Source organism: Schistocerca cancellata, chromosome 3, assembly GCF_023864275.1.
Source record: "Schistocerca cancellata isolate TAMUIC-IGC-003103 chromosome 3, iqSchCanc2.1, whole genome shotgun sequence".
NCBI classification, from domain to species: domain Eukaryota; kingdom Metazoa; phylum Arthropoda; class Insecta; order Orthoptera; family Acrididae; genus Schistocerca; species Schistocerca cancellata.
This window is the reverse complement of record NC_064628.1, coordinates 34895166-34919713: the sequence shown is the minus strand read 5'-3', so window position 1 is coordinate 34919713 and position 24548 is coordinate 34895166. Positions and strand designations below refer to the sequence as shown.

General features: G+C 44.4%; 1 protein-coding gene across 1 annotated transcript in view; it reads left to right on the top strand.

The window, feature by feature from the left end:
• Positions 1 to 295: 295 nt before the first annotated feature.
• Positions 296 to 24548, top strand: part of LOC126176846 (beta-1,3-glucan-binding protein-like) — a 158584-nt gene continuing 134331 nt past the window's right edge. The window contains exon 1 of the mRNA XM_049924034.1: positions 296 to 483. Within this exon, the coding sequence (XP_049779991.1) occupies positions 363 to 483 (121 nt within the window). The 5' untranslated portion in view covers positions 296 to 362. The remainder of the gene's footprint in view (positions 484 to 24548) is intronic.

Sequence of the window (24548 nt, the reverse complement as noted above, 5' to 3'; positions counted from 1 at the left end):
GTTAAAGGGCCGCCATCTCCTCATCGTATCGAACGACAGTACTGCGTGGACCTGGATGGTAGGCAGTAGTCGGAAACTATAGTTTTCTCGTCATTTAACCCCATAATCAAAAGTTCTATTTGTTACTTCGGTGAGTTGACTGCCTATTCCGTTTCCTCCGTTCCCCTCTGACCTCCGGATAGAACCGGGTTTGCATGGGGGGGGGGGGGGGGGGAAGGAAGGTGGATGGGTGGATGGGGAAGGCAGAAGTCGGAAGCGCCAAATGTGGTTTATGTGGCTTGCGAGCCGGCTCGTCACCCGGCAGCCGGGCAGATCGGTGCTAGCAGCCGGGTACAGCCGCAGCCGCCGCCGCAGCCGCCACTATGCCTCTGCTCGTACTGGCGCTCCTGTTCTGCCTCGCGGCCGCCTTCTCTCCGTTCTACGACGTCCCGCAGCCGATGATAGAAGCCCTGAAGCCGCGAGGACTCCGGATATCCATACCAGGTGAGCCAGCCGGCCAGGCGCGTCGCGTTTGCAGGATTGCGGCCGTCAACCGGCGCCCAGGTTGATGCCATGTTGCTTGACTTTCAGAAGGCAATCACTACTCATCATGCAATGCAGGCTTTTACGACCGCATGTTTCAGCTGCTGAGAATTTTTCCGGGTTGTATGGCCGTGGTCCACGGAACTCTTCAATCCCTGACGTTGGACATGTCCAACGCAGCCTTGGATGAAACGTAGTACTGAGTAGTGATTCAGCGGCTGAGAATTTTTCCGGGCTGTATGGCCGTGGTCCATGGAACTCTTCAATCCCTGACGTTGGACATTGTAACCCCCCCCCCCCCCCTCACTTATCGACCTTAATGACAGTGAAGAATTAAACCGCGTGTACCTAATGGAAATTTGGGAAAAGCAATCGTCACCGAAGTTAATTTGTCGGTAAAGAGGGAGGAAAGGGTTACATCTAAATGAAAGGAAAAATGCTAATGAAACAGGTGGAAATTAATTTTGAAAAGGGGTAAACTTAATAAAGAAAGTAAATGTGCGGCCGTTACGTTAACAATTAACTAGCGGTAATTACATATTTGAGATTTGGGGGAAATTACGGTCGCCAGTCCTAAGGACAATTACTATAGTAACTGGAAAAGAAAGGTTATTACACATATAATTAGCACTAGAAGCGTGGCAACTGAAGGTTGACACGTGTAGTGTGAAAACTGAAAGTTTGTCAGAAGTAATAAATTTCGCTACACTCTGACTTAATTTAGCAAAAGAATTAATAAAACCGGAAAGTCGAAAGTTAATTTAGTGACTGAATATAATAGTGAACTTTGTTTCAGAAGCACCACGAAATTCAACAAAATAAGGTCAGTCTTGGGCTACCTCAATAATCGTTTCAAAAGCTACTTGAATCTACGCAATTTAGAAATAAGAGATTTAACTCTGAACTTGAATTAAATGATTCTGAACAATTAACAGTAGTAAAATTTAGTACGTACCAAGCTGAGCTGTAGTCACAGGTAAGCTAAAATACGGTAACAAAACTCGCACTCTTAATTTGTGCTTGTGTAATCTAAATATTGTAGCCAGCTATGAATACTTTAACTGAACTTTGAAATTAAAGCAGTGAAATCGAATGATTCTGGCGTTTGAATTTCAACGACACTCGGGTTCATTTCGGAAAAGGAAGGGACCCTGCTTCGCAATGCAATTGGGACAATGAGCAACACAGGTTCATGCTAAGTTGCTGTAATTTTGTGTTGCAACAATTTTAAAAGCTGAGGTCTGCCATACAGTTCTGAAACTTTACGTGCTTTTAGTCTTCCTTGTTGGTTGATTGAAGGTTTGAAGTCGTCGATCGAGGAGGTGGCGACAGTCACTCATTGTCGGCCGTCGCTGTTGCAGAAGCTGGATGTTGGTGCGCCTTCTTCTCGCCACGGTCACCAGGCGAAACGGGCTCTTGATGTGTGCCGGCTATTGCTTCCCGTCCGCGACACCGTGTCAGAAACTATCATAACAAGTCGAGCGCAATTACATGCTGCCCAACCCCGAAAGCGCGGCAACTCGCGGGAGCTTCACACAACACACCTGCTCCACTGCACCACCCCAGCCAGACTCTCTCTGCTCAGCCCGCGCTCCACGCGGCAGAGTTAACACTACCAAAGATCCCAAACACTTTCGTTCTCCACACGACCTATCGATGTATTCGTTCGAAAGTATAGTTTTCCCTAGGCCAGACCCAGTGTATAAATACAAATAATATTCACAAAACAAACCAATTATACATGCCATAACTGCATATATATACAAATAGTAAAACAATTACAATATATAAAGACACAGAAATGTTATATCTTCAGGTACAAAATAAGGAAAAAAATTTGCAGTGCAATAGATGGAAATAGGAGGATATGCATTTCCGGCGTTACAACATCTTAAGATGTCCAACGTAGCCTTGGATGAAACGTCAGGGATTGAAGAGTTCCATGGACCACGGCCATACAACCCGGAAAAATTCTCAGCAGCTGAATCACTACTCAGTACTACTGCTCAGTCAACAACGTACGAGAATGACATTTTCACTCAGTAGCGGAGTGTGCGCTGATATGAAACTTCCTGGCACATTAAAACTGTGTGCCGGACGGAGACTGGAACTCGGGACCTTTGCCTTTCGCGGGCAAGTTCTCTCGCTTCGGCACACAGTTTTAATCTGCCAGGAAGTTTGATATCAGCGCACACTCCGCTGCAGAGTGAAAATCTCATTCTGGAAACATCCCCCAGGCTGTGGCTAAGCCATGTCTGCGCAATATCCTTTCTTTCAGGAGTGCTAGTTCTGAAAGGTTCGCAGGAGAGCTTCTGTAACGTTTGGAAGGTAGGAGACGAGGTACTGGCAGAAGTAAAAGCTGTGAGGACGGGGCGTGAGTCGAGCTTGGGTAGCACAGATGGTAGAGCACTTGTCCGCGAAAGGCAAAGGTCCCGAGTTCGAGTATCGGTCCGGCATACAGTTATAATCTGCAAGGAAGTTTGACAACTTACGAGATTACCAGATACTGGACCAGAGTTTCAGATTGGATTCAGGACATATTAGCACTCAGTACTTAATCCTAAACGGGACGAAATCGACAGACGTAAACATACCGCAAGGGAACGTTGTGGCGCCACTACAGCTTTCAATATAGGATGATTCAGTTGCCCTTACCGATGTAGTTTTATGCAACCCTAAATTCTGTACCTGGCCTTCAAAAACCGTGCGTGAGATTCTCATTTTCAGTCGCTAGATACGCGCAAACTATTAGTCCTACAGAAAAAATGAACAGGACCTTTTTTTGTAGAATATTTCATGTTGTTACGTTTTGTACTGAGATACGGTTTCTCTAGCGGCCGTAGTTTTCGACTTATTCTACAAAAAAGTTCAAAAATGACCTTCAAAAATACCTACACCCTCACCCACACTCATCTCTCACTAGTCAGGTTTCTAGTATGTTGTTCGTGGCATTACCTTCTAAAACTCATTCCGCACAGCCCATGAGGGCCAAAAGGTGCCGACTGGCCGCCGTGCCATCCTCACCCCACAGGCGTCACTGGATGCGGATATGGAGGGGCATGTGGCCAGCACACCGCCCTCCCGGCCTTGTGTCAGTTGCCGGGACCGTAGCCGCTACTTCTCGATCAAGTAGCTCCTCAGTTTGCCTCACAAGGGCTGAGTGCATCCCGCTTGCCAACAGCGCTCGGCAGACCGGATTGTCACGTCACCCACCCAAGTGTCCGCCGCTCGTGGTCTCGCGGTAGCGTTCTCGCTTCCCGAGCACGGGGTCCCGGGTTCGATTCCTGGCGGGGTCAGGGATTTTCACCTGCCTCGAGATGACTGGGTGTTTGTGTTGTCCTCATCATTTCATCATCATCCAGGAAAGTGGCGAAATTGGACTGAGCAAAGGTTGGGAAATTGTACGGGCGCTGATAACCACGCAGTTGAGCGCCCCACAAACCAAACATCATCATCATCATCACACCCACCCAAGTGCTAGCCCACCCCGTCAGCGCTTAACTTCGGTGATCTGACGGGAACCGGTGTTCCCACTGCGGCGAGGCTGTTGGCGCATTACCTTCCACCATTGTATAAAATTTACGACTACACGAACTAATCCTGATATTCGATCTCTTTTTGGTCTCTACTGAGTGGGCTATCACGCCGCCAGCATAGTCATTTGTTTCGTTAACATTATTAAACATACCATTGAGTGCAATGAGAGAAAAACGACTTTTGAACACATTACGCTGAAACAAATTACGTTTACAGTTCGGTCCAAATTTATAACTTACAGGCAACGTAGTTTCTTAGCCAGTAGGCCTGACGGATACAAAAATCAAACCTTTCACTTTCTGCTGTTAAAATTCCGAAAAATATTAGATAAAATTTACATAAACGTCAACTCTACAATTTTCAGTGGTGCTCGACTAAGCCAGTGGTGTAATAAGGCTAGTCAGTGAAGCACAAAATAAGTCGACTGTAGCAAATAATTCGTACAGTCCCAAATTTTTGTACATTGATAGGAGGGAGTGACATGAAAAACATACCGACACTCCTGACCGGTGGGGCTGGGCGTGGGACTGGGGGTGCGTTTGATGGTCACTTTTCTACATTTTTCTTGAATGATTAAAAAATTACGGTCCCTAGCGAAAATACATCCAATATTTGATTACATTTAATTTCCTCCAAACAGGAGCTGTTCATCTTTTCGATAAGTCTAATTGTTCGCGCGTAGCGGGCGAAAGAATATGAAAATCTAGTTTGCGGTTTTTGAAGTCGAGATATAACACTGCGGGCTGCATAAAACTACATCAGTAGGGGCAGTTGACTCATCCGGTATACAGGGTGGTCCATTGATCGTGACCGGGCCAAACATCTCACGAAATAAGCGTCAAACGAAAAAACTACAAAAAACGAAACTCGTCTAGCTTGAAGGGGGAAACCAGATGGTGCCGTAGCTGGCCCGCTAGATGGCTCTGCCATAGGTCAAACGGATATCAACTGCGTTTTTTTAAAAATAGGAACCCCCATTTTTATTACATATTCGTGTAGTACGTAAAAAAATATGAATGTTTTAGTTGGACCACTTTTTTCGCTTTTTGATAGATGGCGCCGTAATAGTCACAAACGTATAAGTACGTGGTATCACGTAACATTTCGTCAGTGCGGACTGTATTTGCTTCGTGATACATTACCCGTGTTAAAATGGACCGCTTACCAATTGCGGAAAAGGTCGATATCGTGTTGATATATGGCTATTGTGATCAAAATGCCCAACGGGCGTGTGCTATGTATGCTGTTTGGTATCCTGGACGACATCATCCAGGTGTCCTGACCGTTCGCCGGATAGTTAAGTTATTTAAGGAAACAGGAAGTATTCAGCCACACGTGAAACGTCAACCACGACCTGCACCAAATGATGATGCCCAAGTAGGTGTTTTAGCTGCTGTCGCGGCTAATCCGCACATCAGTAGCAGACAAACTGCGCGAGAATCGGGAATCTCAAAAACGTCGGTGTTGAGAATGCTACATCAACATCGACTGCATCCGTACCATATTTCTATGCACCAGAAATTGCATGGCGACGACTTTGAACGTCGTGTACAGTTCTGCCACTGGGCACAAGAGAAATTACGGGACGAAGACAGATTTTTTGCACGAGTTCTATTTAGCGACAAAGCGCCATTCACCAGCAGCGGTAACGTAAACCGGCATAATATGCACTATTGCGCAACGGAAAATACACGATGGCTGCGACAAGTGGAACATCAGCGACCTTGGCGGGTTAATGTATGGTGCTGCATTATGGGAGGAAGGATAATTGGCCCCCATTTTATCGATGGCAATCTAAATGATGCAATGTATGCTGATTTCCTACGTAATGTTCTGCCGATGTCACTACAAGATGTTTCACTGCATGACAGAATGGCCATATACTTCCAACATGATGGATGTCCGGCACATAGCTCGGGTGCGGTTGAAACGGTATTGAATAGCATATTTCAAGAGAGGTGGATTGGTCGTCGAAGCACCATACCATGGCCCGCACGTTTATCGGACCTGACGTCCCCGGATTTCTTTCTGTGAGGAAAGTTGAAGGATATTTGCTATCGTGATCCACAGACAACGCCTGACAACATGCGTCAGCGCATTGTCAATTCATTTGCGAACATTACGGAAGGTGAAGTACTCGCTGTTGAGTGGAATGTCGTTACACGTATTTCCAAATGCACTGAGGTTGACGGACATCATTTTGAGCATTTATTGGTATTTATGTGGTATTTACAGGTAATCACGCTGTAACAGCATGCGTTCTCACAAATATGTTCACAAAGGTACATGTATCACATTGGAACAAACGAAATAAGATAGTTCAAACGTACCTACGTTCTGTATTTTAATTTAAAAACCTACCCGTTACCAACTGTCCGTCTAAAATTGTGTGCCATATGTTTGTGACTATTACAGCGCCATATATCACAAAGTGAAAAAGTGATTCAACTAAAAGAGTCATATTTCTTTATGTACTACACGAATATATAATAAAAAATGGGGTTCCTATTTTTAAAAGCCTCGTGATGACTGGGTGTTGTGTGATGTCCTTAGGTTAGTTAGGTTTAAGTAGTTCTAAGTTCTAGGGGACTGATGACCATAGATGTTGAGTCCCATAGTGCTCAGAGCCATTTGAACCAATTCTATTTTTAAAAAACGCAGTTGATATCCGTTTGACCTATGGCAGCGCCATCTGGTTTCACTCTTCAAGCTAGATAAGTTTCTTTCTTTGTAGTTTTTTCGTTTGACGCTTATTTCGTGAGATATATGGCCCGGTCACGATAAGTGGACCACCCTGTATACAACTGATCCGATGGATGCCGCTCGAAGTTCCCTGCGGCTTTTCGCAGACGTTGCTGTTGCCTGCAGGATGGTTGCAGCTCTGGAAGACGACCTGCAGAGAATCGACGAATTCTGCTGGGCATGGTAGATGATTTTGAACGCAAATAAATATAACGCATTTCATACAAAAACGCGAAGACGTCCATTATTGTTGCATAACGCTATTAGCAAGAAATCGCTCTTAACTGAAACAACTATAAAATCGTCCAGTGCGACCTAAATTGGAATGACCATGGAAAACCAGTTATAGGAAAATCAGATGCCAGACTGAGGTACAATGATAGGCGTCCACAAGGGTGAGATGGGACTGGGTGGGGTGGGGGGCGGCAAGTGAGGTCAATTTCCCCGTCCTACAGTCTGAAACAGAAACACAAACTTTTTATTCATTGCGGAGTTCTCATTTATTACGATTCTGTGATTATATTAAACCTATTCTATTCTATTATACAGTACCCAGACTATTCAGCCATTACGTAGCCGAGTGTGATAGGAAATACTGTGATCTTTGCAGTCGCTGCATAATTTTTTATTTCTTCGCTTGGCGAGGTATAACCTTGTGGGTTGCGTGCAAAAACATCGGTAGGTGCAGCTGAACCAGCCTGTATAAACAAATGATCTGGTGGGTACCACCCGAAGCTGCCTGTGGTAAATTAAGCCATTTCCTTTGGCTCGGTCGTGGTTTCGGCGTCGTGTTACAATGAAGACGATTGTGAATCGTTGCAGAACAGCTCCAAATTAAAGTCCTTTAATATTTCTCTGCCGTTTCCTCGTAACCGGCCTTACTGTGTACCAGCAAAGGAAGCGTCCAGCAATCGGTACGGGGAGTCAGTCGCCAGTTCCTCGGACACCCCTCTCCTCCCACATCGGTACAACATAAACATGGATGTAGTATACCAAGCCGGCATCGGTCGTAGATTCTCAAAAGCACACTGCACAGTTTAATTAGCACAGTTGTAGACTGCAGTGCATATAGCAAAGTTCGTAGTGATACATAGCAGAGATGTTTTTGTATCATTTATAAACCCAAATGCATCATTCGGAAGTAAAAAACATGCCTTTTCTTGCACTAGTAATGAAAACCAAAACAGCATGAAATTTTAGTGACATTTCTGGGAGCTGTCACGTTCTCGAAAACGACGGAACGGCAATATTACTCGATAGACAGAGACTGAATTGTAAAATTCTGCAATATATCACCGGCAGTGTAGCTCAACAAACTGTCAAACAGAGGATACGACGGCTGTCTTGGTTCGATGAAAGGGTTGTTGAGAGACAGTTCTGCCCTCCCCCTCTCCCTCTCCCCCCTACCGCCCCTCCAGATTTTAGTGTGATTTTTGGAAGCTTACGAAACAAATTTAGGCGTATGCTCGGCCAGAATTATACTTAACATCAACTACACGGAATATTTAGCATTTTGCACACATTTATTAAACTGTGACTGCCAGTGAAACATAGGAAGTAGATGACATAACTATGTAATCCTTTAACATGATCAGATGTGATTTCTTGTAAGTGAACAACGTGAAAGCATAGGGTATGAAAGAAATACAGTAACAAAAAATTTGCCGGTTGGGGGGAGAATGGATGGGCTGAGGAAGAGGAATTCATTGCACCAAGAGGAGAACTAAATACATAAATCCTCTGTTTGTTTTCTTGTGTTCCGCTCTAGTTCACACACAACCGTTCAAACACCAGTGGACTGTGTCAAACGCCTTTTCTTTTTGTGGGAGTGGCAATTGATCCTATGTAACGAAAAGTGAGACGTCATCCACATGAATACTAAAAGGAATTTCGGTTACATGATATATCACACAAATCTAAAGGCTGTCAATTCAACTAAATACCTAGGATTACAATTACGAAGAACTTAGATTTGAATTTGACTGTTTTTCACAATGTTGAAGACCATCTAATTTAGAATCTGTGGAAGGAACATTACAAATCAGTTCTTTCGCAGTTTGTTTTAGGTATTGTTGTTTGTCTGATACCTCTCACATCCTCGTGGATTTCCACACGGTGTGTCTACGAAACGAACAGAGTATGAAACCTAATCTCTGATTTGCTATTACTCTCTACCGGCACATTCTGAGTCACATCTTACCTAGACTATTTCGTTGCTCGTCGCTAAATGGGAAACCATCTACAAAACACCGGTTCACTCAGTCTTCCTTCGTCGTAAACGTCGGATATTAGACAGCGAATGTATGACGTCATCATATTTCATGGTTTCAAGCGATGGATCGTGCTCTGAACTTCACATACGACCACTGTTTCTGTCGCGCACATCTTTATGGACACGTGTCACCAATGTTGCGCGACATTCAACTAATTGCAAATGGCGCCTGTTTGTCATCCAACACAACCTTCGCGCAATACAGGTCCAAAATGTCAGTGACGTCACCATCAACCAATGGAAATGTTTCTGACAATAAACAGAAATAACTTTGCCCCCATAGAAGCAAAGGGCATGTCGATTGTGTTCACTTTTTTCAGACAGTAGTGGAAGCGGGTAGCGGAATCTGGTAGTTTCCAGCTGCGCTTACGTATCGGCAGTTGTGTCAGACATCCGTGTACGTTTGTTACAATAACATGTAAAGGAAAGTGACAGTCACGCACAGAACAGGAAAACGTGCTCTTGGCTTCAAGGATGTGGCCAGGCTGTGGAGACGCGTTTTCCGTTCCAGGCAGGACAGGCGGGCAACATGGCAACAGCCTGAGGATCCGTCTCAGCGGGTTTGCGAAAACAAGAAGTGCTCACCGGAAGAGTGCAGCATTTACGGTCAGGGAATCAATGATCTTCCGATTTTTGGTGTAAAGGAAGGTAGCGATTACTCGTAACAAGTGATAGCGTAGCAGTCTGGGTTCAGACTCGCTAATGTTCAGGTCCTGTTCTCAACTTTAAGACAAACATGGAGGAAGGTTTCCAGAAGATGCTAATTACTAGTACTGCAGTGGTAGAACTGTTGGCGGCATATGACACTATACATCTAACACTGCTTGTAAATCTATATACAACTTTCTCGCACGACCATTTAATTTGTGCGAGGGGAGCTCAATAAATAATACATTTTTTGTGAAAGCAGGTTGGATTTATTGAGGATTTCAATAATCATACACTACTGGTCATTAAAATTGCTACACCAAGAAGAAATTCAGATGATAAACGGGTATTCATTGGACAAATATATTATACTAGAACTGGCATGTGATTACATTTTCACGCAATTTGGGTGCATAGATCCTGAGTACCCGTGGTCTAGGGGTAGCGTCTTTGATTCATAATCAAAACGTCTTCGGTCCCGGGTTCAATCCCCGCCACTGCCTAAATTTTGATAAATAATCAGCATTGGCGGCCAAAGACTTCCGGCATAAGAAGTCAGCCTCATTCTGCCAACGGCCTTGTCAAAGAGGGCGGAGGAGCGGATAGAGGTTCAGGGCACTCTCCTGTCCTAGGGGTGGGAAATTGCCCCTAAAGGCGGAAGAATCAGCAATGATCAATGACATGAGGATGCAGAAGGCAATGGAAACCACTGCATTAAAGACATGTAACGTGTATCCACAGGACATGTGGCCTGTAATTGAAGAAGTGTCATGATCTCTCCATTGGCAAAAGATTCCGGAATAGTCCCCCATTCAGATCTCCGGGAGGTGACTGCCAAGGGGTAGGTTACCATGAGAAAAAGATTGAATGATCAACGAAAGGATAACGTTCTACGAGTCGGGGCGTGGAATGTCAGAAACTTGAACGTGGTAGGGAAACTAGAAAATCTGAAAAGGGAAATGCAAAGGCTCAATCTAGATATAGTAGGGGTCAGTGAAGTGAAGTGGAAGGAAGACAAGGATTTCTGGTCAGATGAGTATCAGGTAATATCAACAGCAGCAGAAAATGGTATAACAGGTGTAGGATTCGTTATGAATAGGAAGGTAGGGCAGAGGGTGTGTTACTGTGAACAGTTCAGTGACCGGGTTGTTCTAATCAGAATCGACAGCAGACCAACACCGACAACGATGGTTCGGGTATACATGCCGACGTCGCAAGCTGAAGATGAACAGATAGAGAAAGTGTATGAGGATATTGAAAGGGTAATGCAGTATGTAAAGGGGGACGAAAATCTAACAGACATGGGCGACTGGAATGCAGTTGTAGGGGAAGGAGTAGAAGAAAAGATTACAGGAGAATATGGGCTTGGGACAAGGAATGAAAGAGGAGAAAGACTAATTGAGTTCTGTAACAAGTTTCAGCTAGTAATAGCGAATACCCTGTTCAAGAATCACAAGAGGAGGAGGTATACTTGGAAAAGGCCGGGAGATACGGGAAGATTTATATTAGATTACATCATGGTTAGACAGAGATTCCGAAATCAGATACTGGATTGTAAGGCGTACCCAGGAGCAGATATAGACTCAGATCACAATATAGTAGTGATGAAGAGTAGGCTGAAGTTCAAGACATTAGTCAGAGAGAATCAATACGCAAAGAAGTGGGATACGGAAGTACTAAGGAATGACGAGATACGAAAAAAATGGTTCAAATGGCTCTGAGCACTATGGGACTTAACATCTATGGTCATCAGTCCCCTAGAACTTAGAACTACTTAAACCTAACTAACCTAAGGACAGCACACAACACCCAGCCATCACGAGGCAGAGAAAATCCCTGACCCCGCCGGGAATCGAACCCGGGAACCCGGGCGTGGGAAGCGAGAACGCTACCGCACGACCACGAGATGCGGGCGACGAGATACGTTTGAAGTTCTCTAACGCTATAGATACAGCAATAAGGAATAGCGCAGTAGGCAGTACAGTTGAAGAGGAATGGACATCTCTGAAAAGGGCTATCACAGAAGTTGGGAAGGAAAACATAGGTACAAAGAAGGTAGCTGCGAAGAAACCATGGGTAACAGAAGAAATACTTCAGTTGATTCATGAAAGGAGGAAGTACAAACATGTTCCGGGAAAATCAGGAATACAGAAATACAAGTCGCTGACGAATGAAATAAATAGGAAGTGCAGGGAAGCTAAGACGAAATGGCTGCAGGAAAAATGTGAAGACATCGAAAAAGATAGGATTGTCGGAAGGACAGACTCAGCATACAGGAAAGTCAAAACAACCTTTGGTTACATTAAAAGCAACGGTGGTAACATTAAGAGTGCAACGGGAATTCCACTGTAAAATGTAGAGGAGAGAGCAGATAGGTGGAAAGAATACATTGAAAGCCTCTATGAGGGTGAAGATTTGTCTGATGTGATAGAAGAAGAAACAGGAGTCGATTTAGAAGAGATAGGGGATCCAGTATTAGAATCGGAATTTAAAAGAGCTTTGGAGGACTTAAGGTCAAATAAGGCAGAAGGGATAGATAACATTCCATCAGAATTTCTAAAATCATTGGGGGAAGTGGCAACAAAACGACTATTCACGTTGGTGTGTAGAATATATGAGTCTGGCGATATACCATCATACTTTCGGAAAAGCATCATCCACACAATTCCGAAGACAGCAAGAGCTGACAAGTGCGAGAATTATCGCACAATCAGCTTAACAGCTCATGCATCGAAGCTGCTTACAAGAATAATATACAGAAGAATGGAAAAGAAAATTGAGAATGCGCTAGGTGACGATCAGTTTGGCTTTAGGAAAAGTAAAGGGACGAGAGAGGCAATTCCGACGTTACGGCTAATAATGGAAGCAAGGCTAAAGAAAAATCAAGACACTTTCATAGGATTTGTCGACCTGGAAAAAGCGTTCGACAATATAAAATGGTGCAAGCTGTTCGAGATTCTTAAGCTATAGGGAGAGACGGGTCATATACAATATGTACAACAGCCAAGAGGGAATAATAAGAGTGGACGGTCAAGAACGAAGTGCTCGTATTAAGTAGGGTGTAAGACAAGGCTGGAGCCTTTCGCCCCTACTCTTCAATCTGTACATCGAGGAAGCAATGATGGAAATAAAAGAAAGGTTCTGGAGTGGAATTAAAATACAAGGTGAAAGGATATCAATGATACGATTCGCTGATGACGTTGCTATCCTGAGTGAAAGTGAAGAAGAATTAAATGATCTGCTGAACGGAATGAACAGTCTAATGAGTACACAGTATGGTTTGAGAGTAAATCGGAGAAAGACGAAGGTAATGAGAAGTAGTAGAAATGAGAACAGCGAGAAACGAACATCAGGATTGATGGTCACGAAGTCAATGAAGTTAAGGAATTCTGCTACCTAGGCAGTAAAATAACCAATGACGGACGGAGCAAGGAGGACATGGACTTGGAATAGCAGTTGAACGGAATGGACAGTGTCTTGAAAGGAGGGTATAAAATGAACATCAACAAAAGCAAAACGAAATTAATGGAATGTAGTCGAATTAAATCGGGTGATGCTGAGAGAATTAGATTAGGAAATAAGACACTTAAAGTAGTAAAGGAGTTTTGCAAAATAACTGATGATGGTAGAAGTAGAGAGGATATAAAATGTAGACTGGCAATGGCAAGGAAAGCGTTTCTGAAGAAGAGAAATTTGTTAACATCGAGTATTGATTTAAGTGTATGGAAGTCGTTTCTGAAAGTATTTGTATGGAGTGTAGCCATGTACGGAAGTGAAACATGGACGATAAATAGTTTGGACAAGAAGAGAATAGAAGCTTTCGAAATGTGGTGCTACAAAAGAATGCTGAAGATTAGGTGGGTAGATCACATAACTAATGAGGAGGTATTGAATAGAATTGGAGAGGACTTGACTAGAAGGGATCGGTTGGTAGGACATGTTCTGAGCCATCAAGGGGTCACCAATTTGGTACTGGCGGGAGGGTAAAAATCGTAGAGGGAGACCAAGAGATGAATACACTAAGCAGATTCAGAAGGATGTAGGCTGTAGTAGGTACTGGGAGATGTAGCAGCTTGCACAGGATAGAGTAGCATGAAGAGCTGCATCAAACCACTCTCAGGATTGAAGACCACAACAACAACAACAACAGATCCTGAGAAATCAGTACCCAGAACAACCACCTCTGGCAGTAATAACGGCCTTGTTACGCCTGGGCATTGAGTCAAACAGAGCTTGGATGGCGTGTACAGGTACAGCTGCCCATGCAGCTTCAACACGACACCACAGATCATCAAGATTAGTGACTGATGTATTGTGACGAACCGGTTGCTCGGCCACCATAGACCAGACGTTTTCAATTGGTGAGAGATCTGGAGAATGTGCTCGCCAGGGCAGCAGTCGAACATTTTCTGTATCCAGAAAGGCCCGTACAGGACCTGCCACATGCGGTCGTGCATTATCCTGCTGAAATGTAGGGTTTCGCAGGGATCGAATGAAGGGTAGAGCCATGGGTCGTAACACATCTGAAATGTAACGTCCACTGTTCAATGTGCCGTCAGTGCGAACAAGAGGTGACCGAGACGTGTAACCGATGGCACCTCGTACCATCACACCGGGTGATACGCCAGCATGGCGATGACTAATACAGGTTTCCAATGTGCGTTCACCGCGATGTCGCCAAACTCGGATGCAACGATCATTGTGCTGTAAACAGAACCCGGATTCATCCGAAAAAATGGCGTTTTGCCATTCGTGCACCGAGGTTGCTCGTTGAGTACACCATCGCAGGCACTCCTGTCTGTGATGCAGCGTCAAGAGTAACCGCAGCCACGGTCTCGTAGCTGATAGTCCATGCTGCTGCAAACGTCGTCGAACTGTTCTTGCAGATGGTAGTTGTCTTGCAAACGTCCCCATCTGTAGACTCAGGGATCGAGACGTGGCTGCACGATCCCTTACAGCCATGCAGATAAGTTGCCTGTCATCTCAACTGCTAGTGATATGAGCCCGTAGGGATGCAGCACGGCGTTCCGTATTACACTCCTGAACCCACCGATTCCATATTCTGCTAACAGTCATTGGATCTCGACCTACACGAGCAGCAATGTCGCGATACGATAAACCGCAATGGCGAAAGGCTACAATCCGACCTTTATCAAAGTCGGAAACGTGATGGTATGCATTTCTCCTCCTTGTACGAGGCATCACAACAACATTTCACCAGGCAACGCAGGTCAACTACTGTTAGTGTATGAGAAATCGTTTGGAAACTTTCCTCATGTCAGCACGTTGCAGGTGTCGCCACGGGCGCCAACCTCGTGCGAATGCTCTGAAAAGCTAATCATTTGTATATCACAGCGTCTTCTTCCTGTCGGTAAATTTCGCGTCTGTAGCACGTCTTCTTCGTGGTGTAGCAATTTTAATGGCCAGTAGTGTATTATTCCCCACTATTTTTGCTACAAAACCCTATTTTTGAACATAATTTCCTTTCAATGCTACGGCGTTAACGCCACATTACTGGGAGCGTCTGTATGCCCGCATGGTACCGCACTACTGGTCGACGCCAGGGCTATGTGTTGCAGCATCAACAACCTTCCCATCACTTACGTACTGCTTCCCGCGGAGTGCATCCATCATTGGGCGAAACAGGTGGAAGTCGGAAGGTGCGAGGCCCGGGCTGTATGGTGGATGAGGAGGAACGGCCCCATGAAGTTTTTGCGCTCCTCTCGGGTGCACAGACTGCTTTGCGGTGTCGTGGAGAATGAGAAGTTTGTTTACATTTTTGTGGTGACGAATCTGCCAGAGCTGTTTCTTCAGTTTCCTGATGGTAGCAAAATACACTTCGGAGTTGATCGCTGCACCACGAGTCCCAGAAGACCGTCACCATGACTTTACCGGCTCAGGGTGGAGCCTTTGATTTCTTCTTCGGAGGAAAGGTGGTGTGGCACTACTCCGTGGATTACCGTTTTGTTTCCGGTTCGAAGTGACGAACCCACGTTTCGTCACCCGTGACGATTTACACAAAAACTGTCACGATCATCTTCGCAACGTGCAAGCAGTTCCCCACAGGTGACCCTCCGCAGCGCTCCATGGTCTTCTATTAGGCAGCGAGGAATCCAGCTGCCACACACTTTTGAGTACCAAAACTGGTGGAGGAGTGTGTCAGAACGACCAACAGAGACGTCCAGTTGAGCAGCGAGGTGTTTGATTCTGGCCCGTCTGTTACCTGGAATGGAGTGCGCGCACGTTCCAACATGTAGGAGTCATAGCTTGAAAGGTCCCCTTTGAAAAATTATACGAGACTGTGCTTAAACTGACACGCAATATTTTTTTTAGCGCAACGCAATCTGACTTTCAGAAATCTCTACAAAGGAATGGCCCTGACTAACATTAACCTGTACCTTTCACAAATCACTTAGCACACAAAAATCTTCGTTACTCAAGCTACTGCAATACAGCGAGCGCCACTACTGCCAGCTAAATAAAAGATTCAAACTACAGAAGGCACTAACTACTGATAGGCATAGTTAGCAATTGAAAGATGTTAATAGAGAACAAACAATGTATTTACCTTAATAATCATAATATATATGCCATCCAGTCTTACAAATTTCAAATCTCCGCCATTTCTCTCCCCACATCCACCACTGCTGGCGGCTCACCTCCAACTGCGCAACGCTACGCGCTGTTCACATCCAGCTGCCGCTGCCCAACACTACAATGGCAGACAACAATGCAAACTAGCCACAGACTGCACACAGCACAGCCAGTGATTTTCATACAGAGAGCGCTACGTGGCGGCGGCGTTACCAATATAAGAACCTAAACAGCCTCCTTACAAGCTCTGTGCGTCCGGCTGGCACGCGGGTATCGGAGCTCGGTAAGTATCTCGAAAGCGTGAAACACGTCGGCACAATACATCCACTGTCTCAGACGCGACGTTTACGAGGAAGAACGACTTGTTGAATCACTGGTATGAAGGTGGATGTCCATTTCAGCGCTGGGTAACAAAATCCTCTACCGTCAGACGTGGCTCACAAAGTGGCGTGAGGAAATAAGAGCAGATCACAGATTAGGTTAAACATTCTGTTCGTTTCGTAGACACCCGCCAGGGTAGCCGAGGGCGCTAACGCGCTGCTTCTTGGACTCCAGTAGGCGCGCCGGCCCCGGATCGTATCCGCCCGGCGGATTAACGACGAGGGCCGGTGTGCCGGCCAGCCTGGATGTGGTTTTTAGGCGGTTTTCCACATCCCGCTAGGTGAATACCGGGCTAGTCCCCGTGTTCCGCCTCAGTTACACGGCTCGTAGACATATGAACACTTTCGCACTATTCCATGGATTACACTCGACACAGGCGGTTGGGGTACATTAATTCCGACCTGGGGGGTACAGGGTGGCGGCAGGAAGGGCATCCGGCCACCCCTTACACTTTAACATGCCAAATCCGATCAACGATGGCTGACCCTGCGTAATTGCGGGACAAGACTCAAGCGATAGAATTCTGTTCGTTTCGTAGACATATACTGAGCAGATCCACAAGGATATGACACATACCAGAAAAACAAAACAACCTAAAAGAAACTATGAAGAAGACGGTGTAGTTGTAGAATTTTGGAACACATATTGTGTTCGACTATAATGACTTTTCTGGAGACTAGAAATCTACTCTGTAGGAATCAGCATGGGTTTCGAAAAAGACGGTCATGTGAAACCCACCTCGCGCTATTCGTCCACGAGACTCAGACGGCCATAGACATGGGTTCACAGGTAGATGCCGTGTTTCTTGACTTCCACAAGGCGTTCGATACAGTTCCCCACAGTCGTTTAATGAACAAAGTAAGAGCATATGGACTATCAGGCCAGTTGTGTGATTGGATTGAGGAGTTCCTAGATAACAGGACGCAGCATGTCATTCTCAATGGAGAGAAGTCTTCCGAAGTAAGAGTGATTTCAGGTGTGCCGCAGGGGAGTGTCATAGGACCGTTGCTATTCACAATATACATAAATGACCTGGTGGATGACATCGGAAGTTCACTGAGGCTTTTTGTAGATGATGCTGTGGTGTATCGAGAGGTTGTAACAATGGAAAATTGTACTGAAATGCAGGAGGATCTGCAGCGAATTGACGCATGGTGCAGGGAATGCCAATTGAATCTCAATGTAGACAAGTGTAATGTGCTGCGAATACATAGAAAGATAGATCCTTTATCATTTAGCTACAAAATAGCAGGTCAGCAACTGGAAGCAGTTAATACCATAAATTATCTGGGAGTACGCATTAGGAGTGATTTAAAATGGAATGATCATATAATGTTGATCGTCGGTAAAGCAGATGCCAGACTGAGATTCATTGGAAGAATCCTAAGGAAATGCAATCCGAAAACAAAGGAAGTAGGTTACAGTACGCTTGTTGGCCCACTGCTTGAATACTGCTCAGTAGTGTGGGATCCGTACTAGATAGGGTTGATAGAAGAGATAGAGAAAATCCAACGGAGAGCAGCACGCTTCGTTATAGGATCATTTAGTAATCGCGAAAGCGTTACGGAGATGATAGATAAATTCCAGTGGAAGACTCTGCAGGAGAGACGCTCAGTAGCTCGGTACGGGCTTTTGTCAAAGTTTCGAGAACATACCTTCACCGAAGAGTCAACCAGTATATTGCTCCCTCCTACGTATATCTCGCGAAGAGACCATGAGGATAAAATCAGAGAGATTAGAGCCCACACAGAAGCATACCGACTATCCTTCTTTCCACGAACAATACGAGACTGGAATAGAAGGGAGAACCGATAGAGGTACTGAAGGTACCCTCCGCCACACACCGTCAGGTGGGTTGCGGAGTATGGATGTAGATGTAGATGTAGATGTAATGTTCCTTTCACAGATTTTAAATTAGGCGGTTCTCAACGACCCGGAAAATGGTTGAAAATTTTCAACGTTTTTCTTTTACATCTTAATTAAAAAGATTTTATAAACGTTTAAATTTATACGTAGTGAAGTAGGTAAGATAATTCAGAAGCAACTGTGGCCAAAAATCGTCAGAAATAAAAAAGTTCGTGAGCCTAGACAAATCGCCTTTTTACACTAAAGTTACACCATAGTCAGGTATTAAATGACGTGTGTGTTGTGAGGTGTAGTTAATAAAAAACACATCGGACAGGTTTGCGCGACCATGCTGCGAAGATAAGAGGCCTCACCCGACGACTCGCCGTGCTTTTGTTGACTGCTAGGTGTCCGGAGTCATTCTGCAAGCACCTATAAAGATCTGTGATGCTCTGGTTTTCCGCCACACAAACTCGATCAGATTTGTTCTGCTTGGATCATACCAGCGCTAGAGACGCCATTTTGAGGACTACGTATAGCGCAGTGACCTGTCGGAACTCCATGAAACTGTAGGGGTTGAAGCGGAGATATTTCACGATGTCCCACAGAAAAGAAAAGTTTGTTTTCAACCGAAACTAACCGACGAAAACCTGTGTTGCGTTACTTATTGAACGCCATTCATGTAATCTAACTGCACTTTTTAATACACGACTGTTTTGAGCAGATAAAGAAATGCAGAGATCTAAACGTCTTGAGACCGTTGATTGTTCCCTGGAGGGGGGGGGGGGAGGAGGAGGAGGAGGAGGAATTAAAGAAACAAACTCACCCTACGTTTAGCAGACGTTGTGGTCCGAGGACATCCATCGGTCAGTGGACTGGGGCCGAAGTGTGCCCACGCCTGGATTAAAGTACAGTCTTCAAGCCAGTAAATTTGAATTAAACTATTTATACTTCCTTAGCCCAAGTAAACAACCTCCACGTACAGTAAAAACAAAGAACAAATATTTACAATTATGTACACAGATGGCCTAGGATAGGAATGCTAGGGTAAATGACGATGTGGTGATAGAAAGTGCTGTATTCTGAGGGAAATCTTACATGTGAACTACAAACACGCCTTATAAATATCTAAAGTCCGGCGTTATACAGGATGCGTCGCGTAAGATATAACATCTATATTATTTCCCGAAAGGTTTAAGATTTCGAAATGGAGTTTACGGCAAATGATAGCACATAGAGAGCCACGTAATTTTGTTGTACGAATTTCGGAGAATGTGCTAAAATTGAATGCCACACACACACACACACACACACACACACACACACACACATTCACACTAAGCCAAAAAAAGACTCACCATGAAGGAATTACTTGAATGAGACGGGTATTGGTAGATGTGACGTACTGTAGTACCCAATAGGATCCGATCGACCAGAATTGCTTATAGAGTGATTCACGTGCAGCCTGCCGGCCGGAGTGGCCGTGCGGTTCTAGGCGCTACAGTCTGGAGCCGAGCGACCGCTACAGTCGCAGGTTCGAATCATGCCTCGGGCATGGATGTGTGTGATGTCCTTAGGTTATTTAGGTTTAATTAGTTCTAAGTTCTAGGCGACTAATGACCTCAGAAGTTAAGTCGCATAGTGCTCAGAGCCATTTGAACCATTTTTGAACCACGTGCAGCCCTCATAATGTAGCTGTCTTGTAAGTCCCTCAATCTCTTTGCTGTACAGTCGTTTGACTATAAAAAATGGATACCACAAGAAATCAGTAGAAACACTGTTCTTTAAAGTAATCAGTGCAGATGTTAATCAACATCACGATGCTGCAAATATTAGGAAATGCGTCATTGGAGATGAGACAGTCCTTAAAGCTTGCTAACTCAGTTTCATTACAGTAAGTGACATTTCAAAAACTCTACCGCACTCATTAGAATTTGAGTTATCTAACTCCGTCTCGTAAATCATTCCAGCAATCTTTAGGCAAAATTAAATATTTTTAAGAATAAGATATTTTGAGACAAAGTACTCCTAAAGTACTCTGACAATTCGAAGTATTTTTTCCTCTTTAAAAGGTTTTCCAACACGTGTGAAATATCGTTCCTGATACGAGTGGTTTGATATAAAATGGTGTTAAACTAATCAGTTAAAAGCAATACGATTAACTCCGACAAGTTCTCTATACAAACCTCAAAATAAGCATCGTAACACCATCAATTTCTCTGTACTCATGATTGAGCAGATATTTGTTCCCATGTTTGAACTTTAAACGATACGACGAACTTTTTTTTCTGGATCTGGACTGAAACCAAGTGCCTATAGCCAATGTAACTAAGCAAAGCCTTGATGCCTGACCGAGACCCGATCTCAGCAACGTTCGTCTTTGGTGACTCGGTATAAAAAGTCATAAGATTTTCGCCATTATCAGTTAGCAAATCCGAACTGAACATTTTTGTGCTCTGCCTGGAATTTTGTCAAGGCCTTTATCTTCCCGATAATTAACAACGAAAAACGTTCAAATTAATTTCAAGCAATAAAGTCTGCACGTGTTTAAAAGGAAGTGTCATGATGTAAAATTTGTGATGGGGACTCGAACCCAGCACTTAATCAGATAGTTAACTAAGTAAATTCAAATTTAGATGCCGAATTTTTCCACAAGCAGCGAGATATTCGAATTTGCAACAGGAATACATTTTTTATTTTTGTCTGACGGAAAATCGAACATGGAACCTACCGTCGTTGCTTTCTGTCCTGTTTGCTCACCAGTAGTGAGGCGTATGCATGTTTGACTAGAAATAACACGGCCTATCGTTATTGGTTAAAAATGAAAATTATTTATCTCTAGTAGTTAGGTGTGCATATGCTAGAGCTTGAAATGAAACCACGAATATGTTTTGTTGGACCGGGATTCGAGCCCCCATACGTGCCTTTCATGGGGATCCGGAGGAGTTAGCAGTCTTGGGAAAACAACGAACTACATTGTTCCATGTGGGTCAAATACCACAAAAGTTGATCCGAATTCTAATCCCAGACCCGGAACAAATTTTTCTACATCGAAAATTCAAATAACTAAAGAGCCCTGTGACCTGAAGCGGCCATTGGTTCGTTAAATAAAATGAGTTTTCTAGTGTAAGGAAGCTCACTGGTGACAGAGTTTCTGTTTGCCGCGACTCGGCATCTGCTGTGGCCCAATCTAAACCGGCTCTGCGGTGGCGGTGGTAGGTTCCTATGGGACCAAACTGCTGAGGTCATCGGTCTCTAGGCTTACGCACTACTTAATCTAACTTAAACTAATTTACGCCAAGGACACACACACACACACACACACACACACACACACACACACCCATGCCCGAGGTAGGACCCGAACCTCCGACGGGGGCAGCCGCGCGAACAATGGCAAGGCGCCCTAGACCGGGCGGCTACCACGCGCGCCAACCGGCTCTACCCAAGTTGGTAGCGAAGAGACAACATGTTTATATGCCAATTCTGAACTACGGTGCAACCTGACTTTCTTTTCTTGACATTAGTAGGCATGAAAGAGATCAGTTCTGTGTGTGTTTAAAATACATAGAATGGGGAATAGAACCCGTACCTCGCAATTAAGAACTAGGCTCAACTAAAAAACAAGGATCAGTCCACGAGAGCACTTTTTTAATGCCGGACCGGAACTCGAATCCGGATTTCCCGCTTATCGTGAGCGGTCGCCTTAACATTTTTCGTTTTATTTTTTTTTTCATTCAAACAGGAACAATAGAAAACACAAAACTACCTTTTTGTTGATATTACAGAATGAGATTGACAGTTGCTTTATATATACAAGCTGGAAGGATAACTATAAACGAGACTGACGTAATATTGACATTGTGATAAGTAGTAAGCTCTGGAACGTAATCGTTTGTCAGAAATAAAAAAAAAAAACATAATTACGTTAAAAAGAAATACTCATGCTATGCTTCAAATTTCAATGAATATCTTTCACAAATTAAAGCAAATCCTGGTTCTCATACACTACTGGCCATTAAAATTGCTACACCACGAAGATGACGTGCTACAGACGCGAAATTTAACCGACAGGAAGAAGATGCTGTGATATTCAAATGATTAGCTTTTCAGAGGATTCATACAAGGTTGGCGCCGGTGGCGACACCTACAACGTGCTGACATGAGGAAAGTTTCCAACCGATTTCTCATACACAAACAGCAGTTGACCGGCGTTGTCTGGTGAAACGTTGTTGTGATGCCTCGTGTAAGGAGGAGAAATCCGTACCATCACGTTTCCGACTTTGATAAAGGTCGGATTGTAGCCTATCTCGATTGCGGTTTATCGTATCGCGACACTGCTGCTCGCGTTGGTCGAGATCCAATGACTGTTAGCAGAATATGGAATCGGTGGGTTCAGTAGGGTAATACGAAACGCCGTGCTGGATCCCATCGACCTCGTATCACTAGCAGTTGAGATGACAAGCATCTTATCCGCATAGCTGTAACGGATCGTGCAGCCACGTCTCGATCCCTGAGTCAACAGATGGGGACGTTTGCAAGACAACAACCATCTGCACGAACACTTCGACGACGTTTGCAGCAGCATGGACTATCAGTTCGGAGACCGTGGCTGCAGTTACCCTTGACGCTGCATCACAGACAGGAGTGCCTGCGATGGTGTACCCGACGACGAACCTGGGTGCACAAATGGCAAAACGTCATTTTTTCGGATGAATCCAGGTTCTGTTTACAGCATCATGATGGTCGCATCCGTGTTTGGCGACATCTCGGTGAACGCACTTTGGAAGCGTGTATTCGTCATCGACATACTGGCGTAACACCCGGCGTGATAGTATGGGGTGCCATTGGTTACACGTCTCGGTCACCTCTTGTTCTCATTGACGCCACTTTGAACAGTGGACGTTACATTTCAGATGTCTTACGACCCGTGGCTCTACCTTTCATTCGATCCCTGCGAAACCCTATATTTCAGCAGGGTAATGCACGATCGAATATTGCAGGTCTTGTACGGGCCTTTCTCGATACAGAAAATGTTTGCCTGCTGCCCTGGCCAGCATATTCTCCAGATCTCTCATCAATTGAAAACGTCTGGTCAATGGTGGCCGATCAACTGGCTCGTCGCAATAGTCCAGTCACTACTCTTGATGAACTGTGGTTTTGTGTTGAAGCTGCGTGGGCAGCTGTACCTGTACACGCTATCCAAGCTCTGTTTGACTCAATGCCCAGGCGTATCAAGGCCGTTTTTACGGCCAGAGGTGGTTGTTCTGGGTACTGATTTCTCAGGATCTATGCACCCAAACTGCGTGAAAATATAATCACATGCCAGTTCTAGTATAATATATTTGTCCAATGAATACCCGTTTATCATCTGCATTTCTTCTTGGTGTAGCAATTTTAATGGCCAGTAGTGTTTAACATGTAAGTGAAGTTAAATTTCGGTAACTACTGTCTTGTCATACTACAAATAATATTTCTGTATTGCTTGAAGGTATTAAACTGAACATTATTCTCGCATTACATTAAAAAAATCACACATCGCATTGGAGAAACATATTTCCAATCCACTCCTGTTCTGCCTTGCGGGTATGTGTTCTCGTAAGTACAATGTAGCCACCGATTCATATCTTCTGTTCATGCTTTCTTCGCATCGATAATTTAACTTGTAAGTAGCCTGTTTATATGTTTGTATGTTGGTAGCCCTATGGACTGCATTAATATCACTGACAGCACTGTGCGCCCTCTGTAAGAGACTTTGGCTGGTCGGACTCGCAGTTGAGTGTTAATAGTTACCAGTGTTGGAGGTTAGCAGCGGACGATTTGGACCTGTGTCCTCCGTGGAGATTTAGTACTGGTTGGACATGGATTGTAAAATGATGATCGATGTATCTCCTAATGTTTGGGAAATGGAATTATTGATGATTATATAATTTTGGAACTGGATGTCACATGAGTAAGGTAAAATCTGCTACATACATTGTTAGCTCTCCAACAAAATGTTTCTTTC